Source organism: Cibotium barometz, chromosome 46, assembly GCF_041138505.1.
Source record: "Cibotium barometz isolate CiBa-2024 chromosome 46, ASM4113850v1, whole genome shotgun sequence".
Lineage (NCBI taxonomy): Eukaryota > Viridiplantae > Streptophyta > Polypodiopsida > Cyatheales > Cibotiaceae > Cibotium > Cibotium barometz.
In genome coordinates, this window is record NC_141091.1 from 30,762,449 (window position 1) to 30,775,348 (window position 12,900).

At 43.6% G+C, this 12,900-nt stretch overlaps 1 protein-coding gene across 2 annotated transcripts; it reads right to left on the reverse strand.

The window, feature by feature from the left end:
* Positions 1 to 230: 230 nt before the first annotated feature.
* On the reverse strand, positions 231 to 12,343 carry LOC147612112 (cytokinin hydroxylase-like). 2 transcript variants are annotated; one of them, XM_086783991.1, is made up of 6 exons: positions 12,051 to 12,343; positions 11,777 to 11,945; positions 11,296 to 11,525; positions 10,869 to 11,119; positions 6,759 to 7,116; positions 231 to 793 (listed from the first exon to the last, which is right to left on the reverse strand). In XM_086783991.1, exons 1-6 carry the CDS (start codon positions 12,102 to 12,104, stop codon positions 362 to 364), a joined length of 1,494 nt encoding a protein of 497 aa, XP_086640117.1. In that variant the 5' UTR covers positions 12,105 to 12,343; the 3' UTR covers positions 231 to 361. The 2 variants fall into 2 exon arrangements, with proteins under 2 accessions (XP_086640117.1, XP_086640116.1); XM_086783990.1 differs by having other exon boundaries at positions 11,777 to 12,343.
* Between the last annotated feature and the right edge of the window lie 557 nt (positions 12,344 to 12,900).

A 12,900-nucleotide genomic window follows, 5' to 3' on the forward strand; every position in this document is an offset into this window, starting at 1 on the left:
AAAAGGGTGATGGGGGGAGAGAGAGAGAGAGAGAGAGAGAGAGAGAGAACCTTTGTTCAATGCATGATGCTAGGGAGAAAGGCATGGTAGAGAGAAATGGATAGTAATGCTAATAGACTTGGAAACTATGATTGCCACACATCTGCATGGAGAGTATGAATGATATCATCATTATGTATGATTGAAATGAAAACGTGGATTTTTCACGTACTTGCAGAGGAGAAAGAATCATAAAGAAAGTTCTAAGCATTATTACCACAAAACTTCTTCCAGATGGACACACCACCACAAGATATAGCTTCCATTAAGTACAAGTGAGAGCTTTTTTATCTAACCATGTACATGTATATAGTGCTTATTTTCAATGATTCAAGCGTTCTACGATGATGGGGACGCCATGCTTGGGCTTAAGAGTGAGAACGAAGACAGGAGCGTGTTTGTAATGGGGCGATAGATGAAACCTGAAGCGGGAGAGAAGCATCGACAGGACGACTTTGGCTTCCATGATGGCGAAGTTCTGGCCGACGCAGTTGCGGGGACCGAAGGAGAAGGGCATGTAAGCCATGGGATGCTTGCATGCATTCGCCACTCCCGCCGCGAACCGCTCCGGCCTGAACTCGTCCGCATCCTCACCCCATATGGACTTGTCGTGGTGGATCGCCAGCACCGGCACCCACACCGACAGCCCTTTGGGTATGTGCAAGTCCCCCACTTTCATGTCCGTAAACGCCTGCCTCGCGAGCAGCGTTGCCGGAGTGTACAGCCTCAGCGATTCGAACAATATCATGCCAAGCTGCGCACACAAAACAAATTCCAATAGCAAATCAACATTCAACCTGCACGTTATACAAGATTCATCGACCATCTCAAGCGTACATTTAGCCTCAGTATTAACACTGCTTTGACAGCAGGTACACACATAACAATAATCAACATCAGTCTCACATTTGCCGCTAGTATGCAAGTGTAAGGGTGTATAACTAACTGAGAGAAGTATCGTGTAAGACTGTGTAAGCAAGGGTGTAAGGGCCTTGAAGTTGAAAATGTATACGTGGGGACATAAGTGTAAGACTGTGCAGTGTGTACGTAAGGGGCTGCGATCTCATATAGTTAAGCTACTATTCGCAAATAAGGGATACTTAATGCTACTTATCTCCTCACTTCGGTGAGACCTTCTACCTTCTACACGTTCACAAGTTCATTTGGTACATACTACACGGTGGATGAACTGTTTGTGTGAGTGAGGTAAAGATTAAAAGACACCACACTAGAAATTCATTTTTTTTTCGGTTGCCAATACCATTCACAATGATTGATCCGTGTACAAGGTCGATACCAGAAGAGTTGAGATAACATGTCTTTTTTTTTCTTTTGGAAACGAAATCTATATATTACCAAAAAATAGGAAACTATACAAAAGTATAAACCCAAAATCAAAGCCCAAATGTAAACCGAAAAAAGAGATACCAGACAATTACAAAGCAACAAAACACCACCAATTACATATGTTTGAGGAGGTTAACCAAAATGACTGCACAATTATGAAGAAGAGGTTTAGAAGTACCCATCCTTTCCACCTTGACTGACAATCTTGTTTTAACAACAGACCGATAGAAATTCCCATTGACCCCTTTGAACAAAATGCGATTACGCAAGTCCCACACTTCACGGAGGACCACAAGCCTTAGAACCAAAAAAGATCTTTGCACAGGTTCAGCAAGAACATGAAAATCACCCAAAACCCAATCTTTGAGTGATGTAGAAAAGCCTAGCGCCCTTTTGATTATTTTCTGGATATCCCTCCATATGCAAGCACTATGATGGCACGTCCAAAAATAATGTTTTATTGACTCAGTCCATGTATGACATCTACAACACAAACCATCCGAGATAGACCTCTTCCTAGCTTTTTCACCTGTCATTAAGCAATCAGCTAGGACTTTCCAAATAAATAAAGGAACTGGCAAAGCCCATAGAGAATTGAGAATAACACCAAACTTCTTGGGACTCACGGAATACGCCCATGTTTTCTTGCCTTTGATGCGAAGGGAGCCTCCGCCTGCTAGTTTACGATAGACTTTCTTGTTACTCAATTTATGCCGGCAACCACCAAATACCCTCCAATCTCTAAACCTATCTGAAGAATAGGTATTGCAGTGCCAATCAATATTGGCTAAAGCTTGCTGCGTGGCATCCCACTGACTCTCGAGGCCAAGAGGCAGACCGGTGATGAGTCTTCCATGTCTATAGGATAAATCAGTCGAATGTTTCCAGGATTCCAAAGTGAGAAGTCGAATATCCCTCAGAGTTGTCCATCTCTTGCCCCATAACAGCCTCATATCCTGCTCTATGCATCCTGTCCAGATAAGGTGCTCATCTCCTAAGGAATTTCCCATAATATGTTTCCTCCCGTGCCAAATTTGGTATAAGATGAAAACCCAAAACTTTAAGAAAACATCAGTCAGACCATCAAACTTAAACACTAATATGGACTTGGAAAGGAGAACTTGGTCGACTGACATGTCCCTAAGCATGGGGTGCTTGTTGATCTTTAGCTTGATAATGTGTGAATGCAATATGTAGGTCCAAGGCTCATTCTGCAACCCGAAATGATTAAGCATAACCGCCCTTCTTGAGGATAGATGTCTGAAGAGGTTGAGAATGCCTAGACCCCCATAACTTTTAGAGAGAGATAATGTCCCAAACTGATTAAAGCCATAGCAGGCTGCATAACATCCCCAAAACAGAAGAACCTCTTCAGCCATTGCTCCAAAGTCCTCAGATTGGATTTTTTCCATCTAACCCAAGGCAAAAAGTAAATGTAGAGAGATTGAAGAAATGCTTGCACCACCTTGAGATGTACGTGCATAGGCCATTAAAGAAGTGCCAACCCATTATATTTTCCTAGTTCTTTCCAGAATCTAGGCACATTGTTGATGGGGAGATATTCCCACCCCAATTGATTTCCCTTGAAGGGACACCAACTTCGTCTTGGATCAGTTGTAAGTGACACCAGCAGCTAGTGAGAAGGCTTCAAGGAGCGCTTTAGCACATTGAACATAGTCAGTTTTAGCCTGCAATACCAACAACAGGTCATCTGCAAAGGCCTGCCCCAAAAAATGTTTGCCACAAGGAAGTTCCATGCCCTTGAGCAGTACACAGGAGGATATGAATTGCAATTTGTTTAGAAGAGGGTGAGTAGCTAGAGCAAACAATCAGGGACTAAGAGGCCAGCCCTGTCTCACACCTTTAAACAAAGGAATCTCTTTTGTCAGTCCCTTCACCAAATCAATCTTCGAACTCTTACCTTCAGAGAGAAAGGACATAATGCTCCACAATTTAGGAGGAAAGCCAAGTCTGGTGAGAGTCATCTGAATGAAATCCCAAGCTATCTTGTCGAAGGCTTTTTCCACGTCCAGGAGCACTAGAGCATAATCATACTGTTGTTGGGCTCCCCATTCAATGGCAAACATTACGTTCAAAATAGGATGATTAATTTGTCTACCTTCAATAAAGCCGTATTGCAACGGGTGTAGAAATTTCTTTAATACCGGAATTAACCTCCTAGCAAGCATTTTAGTAATAAGCTTGTACATAAAGCCCATTATGGATATAGGCCTCCAATGCCTAATCTCAAAACAGATATCCTGCTTAGGTAAAAGCACAATGGTTCCTTGAGCCCAAGAATGAGGCATCATGCCACTAGCCCAAACTTGATTGCAAAGCATAAGAATGCGGCCTTCAATACCCTCCCAGCATTCTGGTAACACTTCTTTGGAGATCCCATCATATCCTGCAGCTTTCTTTTGTCTAAGTTTTTGAAGGCCAACTTAAGCTCCATATCTGTTAAAGTCTTATCAAGAGCGCCTTTACCAGCCGTAGTAAGCTAAGAAGGAATACCATCAAGAAGCCAATGCATGGCTACCTTCCTTTGGGGTGAAACATCTAGGGTGCTATCATGAGCGAAAACACTTTTAAAATGATCAGTCAGGGCCCGACCAATAACATTTAGGTCTGAGATGATCTGACCTTGGATAGTTAACTGTTTGATCCCGGCCCTTGGTCTATGGAACTTGATATTTGCAAAAAATTTAGCAGCATCAACACAGGATAGATCACCAAAACATCTCTCAGCCCATCTCTTTTGCTGCCCTAGGTAGATTCTTTCATGTGAAGGAGCATTGCAAAATTATCCCAATCTACAACATCACTAAGAGAAACATTGCTGACACATTCATGCATCCAGTGCAGGAAGGATCTAGAGGCTAACAAGTCCCTACTAATCCTCCAAGGTTTTTTGTCCAGAGAATGCTACCTGTCAGCCTCAATAAGAGAGAGAACCACTGGTCTGTGATCAAATATGAGCAGAGAATTACTAACATGAAGGTCCAACCCATGTGACAACCACTTTTCTTTGTGAAAAATGTAACACCTATCGAGACGACTACAATATCTAACTCCCTATGCGAATAGCAATACCAAGATAATGATCGTCTATATCATTGGCAATGATTTCAGAATCAAATGCATTGTGCCCCCCGCAAGCAGCCCCAAAGCATCTACCATGAAACCAGTATAAAACTGAGTAAAGGATTTGTTTAATGAGACCCTCGCAGATGGTTCTCGGATTTTGGAGTGATCCAACCATCATTAGAAGGGTTTGGATGGTCTGCATGTGCATGTTGCGCGTGAATAGGAAGCATGGGTTCCTTCCCTTTAACAGAGGGAATAGAATGGGGAGATGGTGGAGCACTGCTTCTACCGCCAGACATTGGACCTCCTGTAAAATTAGCTCTAGACCTAGCTACTGCAAGAAAAGAGGGCTTCTGATTCCCACCAACCAATTTGGGGCATTTTTTCTGATGATGCTCAATACTACCACAGTGAAAGCAGACACCATAGGACCCAACGCAGCTTAAACACCATAGGACCCATGCTAGGTACAACCATCCTGAGAGATGAAGGCTTAACCTTACTAACTGGCCATAGAATACATACTTTGTTCCTGAGCATAGAAGTAATTGGATAAGAAAAGAGCACCTTGCCCAAAGATTCCACCATCTTGTGCATAATGAGTCGTAAAATGTTTGGAAGGTCCATGATCTCCATCCAAATTGGCCTCTCAGTCTGGATGCTAACCTTGCAAGTTTCCATAGGAGCCCAAGGGAGAGGATAAACCAATTCTCCTGCAAAGAAAATTGCCTTCTTGGCAAGAAGTTTCCCAAGTGCTTCAGATTTGATGAAAAGCACCTCAGAGAAACCTTTACCCACATAGGCAATCGAGGTAGGCTTGGAATCAGTATCCATGATTCTATAGTGAGCCACCTAGCAACCTCCAAAGCTCTCGGCGGCCGACTCGAGAAGAAAATAATAGCACCTTTACTTTTATACTTAGTAACCAGCTTACAGAACTCACCTGCAGGTAATTGCACTTCCACTGCAGAGTCGTCCTTAGAGGATTCTTTGTGTGCATCGAGAAAATCCAGAACAACATCATGAATAGCAGCAGGGTCCTCATCAGGAACCTCCTCATCCTCATTCTCTTCGACCCACATGCCATCATCGAGGGTAACATCATCAATCTGCAGCTTGGCTTGCTCATCCCTAGGCTTTTTACTAGCATCTTCCACCTCAATCGAGACCGACCTAGCCTTGCGCTTTAGAGCCTCATTAGAACCCGATTGATTTATCCATGTAAGGTCTTCAGATTGGAATTGCTCATAGCTACCTACGCCGTGCACTAGCCCACTGCTGTTGGGCAAGCTTCCTTGCATCATCTAGAACGTGATGGCAGTCGAGCAAAATCAAGCAATATCGATGACCTTTGCTACGCCTTGGCTCGTCACTTTGCGGTAAGAACTTGACTTGTGATAATTGTTAGGCCCAAAGATCGAGATAATATGTCTTTGTTAGCACCCCATGGGGATTTGTTTATTAACGAAGCCCCTTGTGGGAAAATTGTTTGTTTTTCGAGCCGGGGTCAGACTCGTCTCTGAGCTTCGTCGTCTCGATCGTTTGTGGGAAACTTCTCTTACTTACTTTTTCTAATAATTAATATGAATTATGTATTTCAATGTAATAGAATCTAATCGCTTTTAGTTGGGACTATACCAATGCTACCTTGTTATATAGTTTGTTATATATTGCTACGAAGCCCAACATTATCTTGACTCTTAAATACTTCCCATTTTCCTTAAACTCATATTATCTTCAATATTTAAGATTTATTCAATATGTACATGTGAAGATAAGATAAAAATTATTGACTACAAGGCATGATATACGATGAGACAATGAGATGGAAATATCTAACTCAGACTAGAAAAACTATCAAGAGGGGTTTTTTGTCAGTATCACCACAAATATGGTGCAGCAAGCCCTTCTCCCTCAAGCGCACTTTTCCACCCTCTTCCCCCACTAGAAAAGTGGCATCTAAAAGTATTCATTTTTGTTAAAATGTGTGTATTACAAAGCAACATGTGGGGTGGAGTGGATAGTGTAGAAACCTTGGAGCTAGGCCCTCATAAAATGATACACAAGTTTTTCAACGAGTAGTCCTTCAAGGTGGATCCAATGCTATCCCACCATGCAAATATGACAAAGGCACCTCCTAACATTTATTCTTGATTAGCAAGTGTACCTAGCACTTTAAATTGACTAGATGTTGCCTAGATTAATGTTATCACTATCGTTTAAGAATCATTGGGTAGCATAACAGAAAAGATTGAATGAATTGTCACTCATCAACATGTACCTACCACTTTCAGCTTGCTTAGGATGTCAAAGTCAGGTGGGTTGCCTTGGGTTAGCTCGAGTGTTTCCATGCGAGCTCGATCTTGCCAGGAGGAATTGGAGGCGAGCAGCATGAGGGTCCATGTGAGGAGGAGTGAGATGGTGTCATGGCCTGTGAAGAAGAAGGTCTTGCACTCGTCCAAAAGTTGCTTTGAGGTGTAGAGGAAGGGATTCTTCTCATTACTTGCTACCTCAATTTCCCACAACATCAACCCTAACAAATCGTAGCCATAGCATGGGCTACGGCTTATCTTGATCGCATCTCGACGAGCTTCAATGATGGCCATAAGTGCCGCCTCGACTTCCATTTTTAACTTCTGTATACTGCACATAAAAGGAAAGGACTAGTAGTTTAGTGACATAATGGAAAAGAGGACACTAAAATATGCAGAATGTGGAGATAGTGAATAATTTCAAGGTGAATTTTAAGGGTGGATTTCAACACAGTGAAAAGAGGACACTAAAATATGCAGAATGTGAAGATAGTGAATAAATTTCAAGGTGATTTGTAAGGTTGGGCTATAAAATATCCCTCTATCCAAGCATCGGATGCCTAGCTCAAATTTTGAGAATAGATGCTACTTTAAAGGTAAAATTATGAGGCTTTAATTTCAGCAAGGGAAGCTAGTTGGTCAACAAATCTCCCTTAATCTTTGATATTTTTTAAAGTGAGAACCCCCTATGCAATTATAAGCTTTGAGATTTGAATTTGGGAAGGATTTGAGAAATTCCAACCTTGCGCATAGAAGGATGAGAGAAGGATAAAATCCTAATTCTTGTATATATGTATATAATAGTCGCAATAATAATTCAACAATGTTCTACAATGGTTAGCTTTTATTATATGTCATGTGGGAGTTGTCAAGTTGTACAGCTATAAAGACCTAGACACCCAAACCTCAAGGCCTTCATGGTTTAATTTGTGTATTTTTGAATATTTAATGGAGCACTTGAATCACTATACTTTGAAGTCATGAGCTCAAGTAATGGACTAATGTTTACAAAAAGCCTACAAATTATACTCCTTAATACAATAGATATGCAAAATGTTTGTTGATTTTTATTTTTTTAATGAGAAAATCTACAAAATTTAAGACATTTCTCAACAAAAACCTTCAAGATTTTGAGGCTCTAAGTTATGTTTTGTGGAATTTTTTCTCATGTGAACATTATAGTAGACCAAAGACTCAGCCAAGGCCTTTGGAAGTGTGTGCAATGTCACACTTCGACGTCAATATCATAAAGGAGTAGAATTGACACAAGTCAAGGGAATCCTTAAACATGATTGCACCTTGCCACGAGCACACATGTAGTTTAGGTTAGAATCACCAACTCACTGTTCTTGGCATTGTGACCCTTCCACAATCCTCACATGCTCAACTTTGGGATGCTTTGTATATATGGCATATAGTAGACCTCTTCCCCAGAATTCTACTTTCAACTCTCTATGAAGGAGGTATGTATTCACGCTCACTACCCATTAATTAATTAATGGGTGCGATATTGTAAGGTTACAGCTTACCTTCCCTCAGGTGTATTGGATGGTCTCTCTCTCCCCCCCTCGACCTATACTACCCTCCTCCCATCCAACCGTCTCTCCCTCCTCCCTCTCTCTCTCTCTCTCTCTCTCTCTCTCTCTCCCCCCCCCCCCGACCTTCACTACCCTCCTCCCATCAGACTGTCTCCGCCTTTCCCTCTCCCTCTTTGCGCACGATTCACCCCTCTCTTCCCCTCCCATTACCCAATGAATTCTCCCTCTCTCTTTACATCCTCCTTTACTTATATAGCTCTCACAATCAAGAATCGCAAAGCACAAGATTTCCAGAACATTCTAGGGCCCACTCCATGCGTCAAATGCCTTTTTTCCCTATTCCCTAAGGTTTCGATGTCACCCTTTTCTTCTAAGGTTTCCACTTGCTCGATCCTTCATCAACTAGTCAATGTGTTTTAAAATTTGGGACTCATATTGTGCAGTACTATGTAAGAAAAAATGTGTTCATTGTTGGGCAAATGTGACTTGTGTCATTCAACAAAACTTGTAAGTGCACGATCAAGAGATGTTATAACCATAAAAAAAAAAATCGATTCCCTTCAATCTTTTGTGAGGCGGTTTATAATGCACGCAAGAAAAGCATTTATGGATTTTCTTGTGGTAGTAGAGCTAGACATTTGCGAGCAGATCTTTTAGGGCAGCTGGGTGGTGACTTATGATGGGGTCACGCATGCGCGCCAGGCCTTAATGGAATTTTCATATGGTATTAGAGCTACACTACACTCCATTCCTAAAGAAGCGGGAGTGTGAATAGGCATGCGAAAGCCTAGAGCATAGCACTCTAGATAAAAATACATGAACATGGTCAGGAAAACCTTACATGTGTCAACCTAGCCCTAGCCCTTGTGGTTTTAGCCTTTTGGGTTTATTTGATCCAATTGCATACATCAACACCAAATCTCCTTCTCAGTGCATGATGAAGAGGTGGTGTAACCGTGAATGCTCTTTTGGATTGGCTTGATGGGGTCACACGCAGACCCCATCACCGTTGGAATTGAGACCGATTATGTGACAAACCCCCAACATGCAACCTCTCATTTTCCATGTATAAAGAGAAACTCCATAATAAAGAGAATATGGATTTCACCAGCTATGTCCTGCGTGTGTGAGAGAGCTATATGGCCTGTGCAACTCTGATGTTAGGGAAACTTTAGTTTTCCTCATGGTATCAGGCTGGCGGTCCTGTGTGCCTAGTGGGGGCCCTTCTACCGGCTTCTGCGCTCCCGGCCTGCTCTCCCTTCTGTCTTCTCAGCCCTCCCTGCACAAGAAATTGGCGGTTTCCACCCCTTATGATGGAGCGGATCACCCCGGTGAACGGAACTGCTATAATCAACGTGGCGAGATGAAACCCTGCATGAACAAGATAGTGATTTGCTACCCAAATTTGCAGACAAAGATACTCTGCAACCCTGAATTCGAGGGGGAAAAAAGAACAAATGAGTGCGCATCTGAGCCCCTGCAAGATGGCCCATAAGAGGAGATGCAGAATACAACCTACAGCCAAGCATGGGCATGAAGATCGAGGCGAAGGATCCTCCTGCCTATGGCAAGGAAAAGTAGAGGACCATAAGAGTTCAATTTCCCAATCTGCAGACATCGACCTGCAACAGTCCCAAATTGAAGGGTTTAGGGTTTAGGGAGACCCTCCTGCCCAAAGATGGAGATGAAGATGTTCAAGATGATGCAAAACAACCCTATAGAGGGCACGAACCAAAAAACGGAAATCTCCTGTCGCAAATGGAGTGGTTGCGATCAATTTTCCTCTCAAACGTATTAAAACTTTGTTTTCACAAGCGATGGCCTCTCATGCTGATGGTGCCCACCTCGGAGAAGATCATGCGGGTAGCTATGGCGAAGGCTATCAGATGCTTGTCGTGCTGCAAGTGATGCCAAGACCTTATCCACGGGTCAAGAAGAAGACCTCTATCCTTCTGTGCATCACTATATATACACCTTTTCACCCTGGGGAGCACGAGCTTCTCCATGAAGCTGTAGCCGGACAAACCATAGGAGATCAAGGCGATGAACAAGTGCATGCTGCCCATGACAATGATGATGCCTTCTTTCAACATGCATAGCCACATTATTGTTGTGCATCACCATCAATGCCGTATTTCATCCGGGCAAGCACCGTGCTCCCTTTGCCTTTTCTGTTGGGGTTGTTGCATCTCACCTCCAAGATGACGGATCTCAAGGCATGCCACAAACCTCGCTAGATCCTCGCACTGGGACGGAAGGTGCTCTCCATGCAGATATTCGTGCTGCTTTGCTGAGCATGACAATGTCCATCATCTTCCATGTATAAAAAGAGCAACTCCATAATAAAGATAATATGAAGACGTTCTTGATTTCACCGGCTATGTCCTGCGTGTGTGAGAGAGCTATATGGCCTGTGCAACTCTGATGTTAGGGGAACTCTAGTTTTACTCAATCACTCCCCTTAACTGAGAGCTTAAGTTGGTGGTGATCGGCAAAATTACACATACAAAAAGTTGAAGACGATAAGAGATTATGAGAGATTGACCTGCGGCCATGCCGGCGTGTTCGGTGATGATCAGACTGAGTGGAGAGCTTCTGCAGCTCATTGAGCTTAGTGAAGATTATCATGCCTTTCTCATAGCTGCTACCGAACTCGGTTCGGGCGATTATGTCTCCCGCCAGCCGGCTTATGTGCTTGCCAACTTCGATCTCTACCGAGCCATTTCCGTCATTCAGAAGCAGGTTCCACTGCTCCAACATTTGCGAGATGCAATCTACCATCTGTCCGACTTGGCCCTAGGTGCGGCCCGCCAGCCCCCATGATCACCATTACGATAGCATCAAGGATGCTCGTCAGTGTCTACCAAGCAGCCCTCAACATCAAGGATTGATAGCACCTCAATCATGTTCAAGCAGCCCTCAACGACGTCAAGTTCATATCATCTAGACATTTGAATGCTAATAGGTTTTACCTTGAGCTTTTCGAGTTGAAACGCAGGAGCAACGACCCTCCTCTGATGCGCCCATGCGTCTCCGTTAGCCATCAACAACCCCTTCCCTATGAAATCATTCACTCCATCTCTTTGCAACTTGGACCTTCCCAAGCATTGCACATGCTTCGACGATAACAGATCCTTGATAAGGTCCAGATCGTAGAGAGTCAACCGAGGTTCTGCGCCCCACCAAAACAGAAATTGCTTTCCTGACCATAGAGAGGATCAATGGAGACAACTAATTTAGCCATTCATGACAAGAGTCCCATGGCCTTCAACAGATCAAACTGTAGCCGTGATTACAATAACATTCGGTGATTACTAGCAAGAAAGAATCATTCATCAACAATTTGCGACGATCAGCGAGCGAAGACCTATTAGTGGTGCAGCACACTTACCTTAATTTTCGATTATAACGAGCTAGAACACCTTAGTAAAATAAAGAAAGGAATTAAAGTACCACAGCTCTGCGACCATTGAACGTAGTCAGGCATCAAGCGGCTCACGATGTCGTGCGAAACGCCGTCCATGTCGTGTTGGACGGCGTCCTTTCTCATCTGGTTTCTTTCGGCAAGGTTACCCACCATAAAGCGAGGCGTTGGCCCTGTGACGCCTTGCTTCAGCATCACCTTCGTGATCCGACGAGGCCACCACCAATAAGCATGAAAAAACAATAGGAGCTTAACACATATTGCCAACAAGAAGATACAGATGCTAGCGCTTGCTAGGAGCACCTTTGTAGCTGCTGCAAAGCAATTGGCAGTAGCGATATCATCCATTGCAGGCATAGATTTCTTGAACGTCCAATGAGCACGCAACCTCTTGGCAAAACAAGAGTTTTATAGAAGCGGCCAATCGTGGTGTGGATATGACATTTACGGCTCCGCGTGTTGAAAGACGATTGATAGAACCCAGTATTACTACTGCATGAAGTCGGGCGTTATTAATGTGGGTTTTTTTCCGCGTTGCTGTAGCCGAAAAGGCTGCTGAAAACTTAAGGAGGAGATGCAATCCACGTCGATCAAGACTGCTGTGGAGCAAAGGCGGAAATGACTGATGAGAGAAAGAGGGAAAAGGGAATGGAAGGGCGGAGAGGGGGCCCTTTCTTGAAAGGTTGGAAAGTCTGATTTAGAGATAGCCCGCAGATGAGAGATATCACTGAGATGAGAAGCTGCCACGAAGAGAGCAGTCCCGCAGCTTGCTGCTGTATGTAAAATATCTGCACGAGTAGGAAGATTGCACTGTTTACTCATATGATTGCTTCGTTGCAGTACACGAAGAGTGTGTGTGAGAGAGAACCCCTTACGGGCCGGCTCTCATGAGCTGGAGACGTGTTTCCTACCATGTCGTCGAACCCAATCCCATCATCCTCCTCTTTAACAATCACATCGTAACTCCCAGCCTCAACACAACTCACATTTGTACGCAACTCGCCGGTTGGCTCGTCGCTTCCAAGTTCCTCCCCTCTCTCTCTCTCTCTCTGTCTCTCGTCTTTACACCATTCTTTCTGACAAGACTACATAAAGCGTCGGATATTTATCCAAGCACCCCGTGTCGTATACAACAGGCTACCTCTAGTATCTT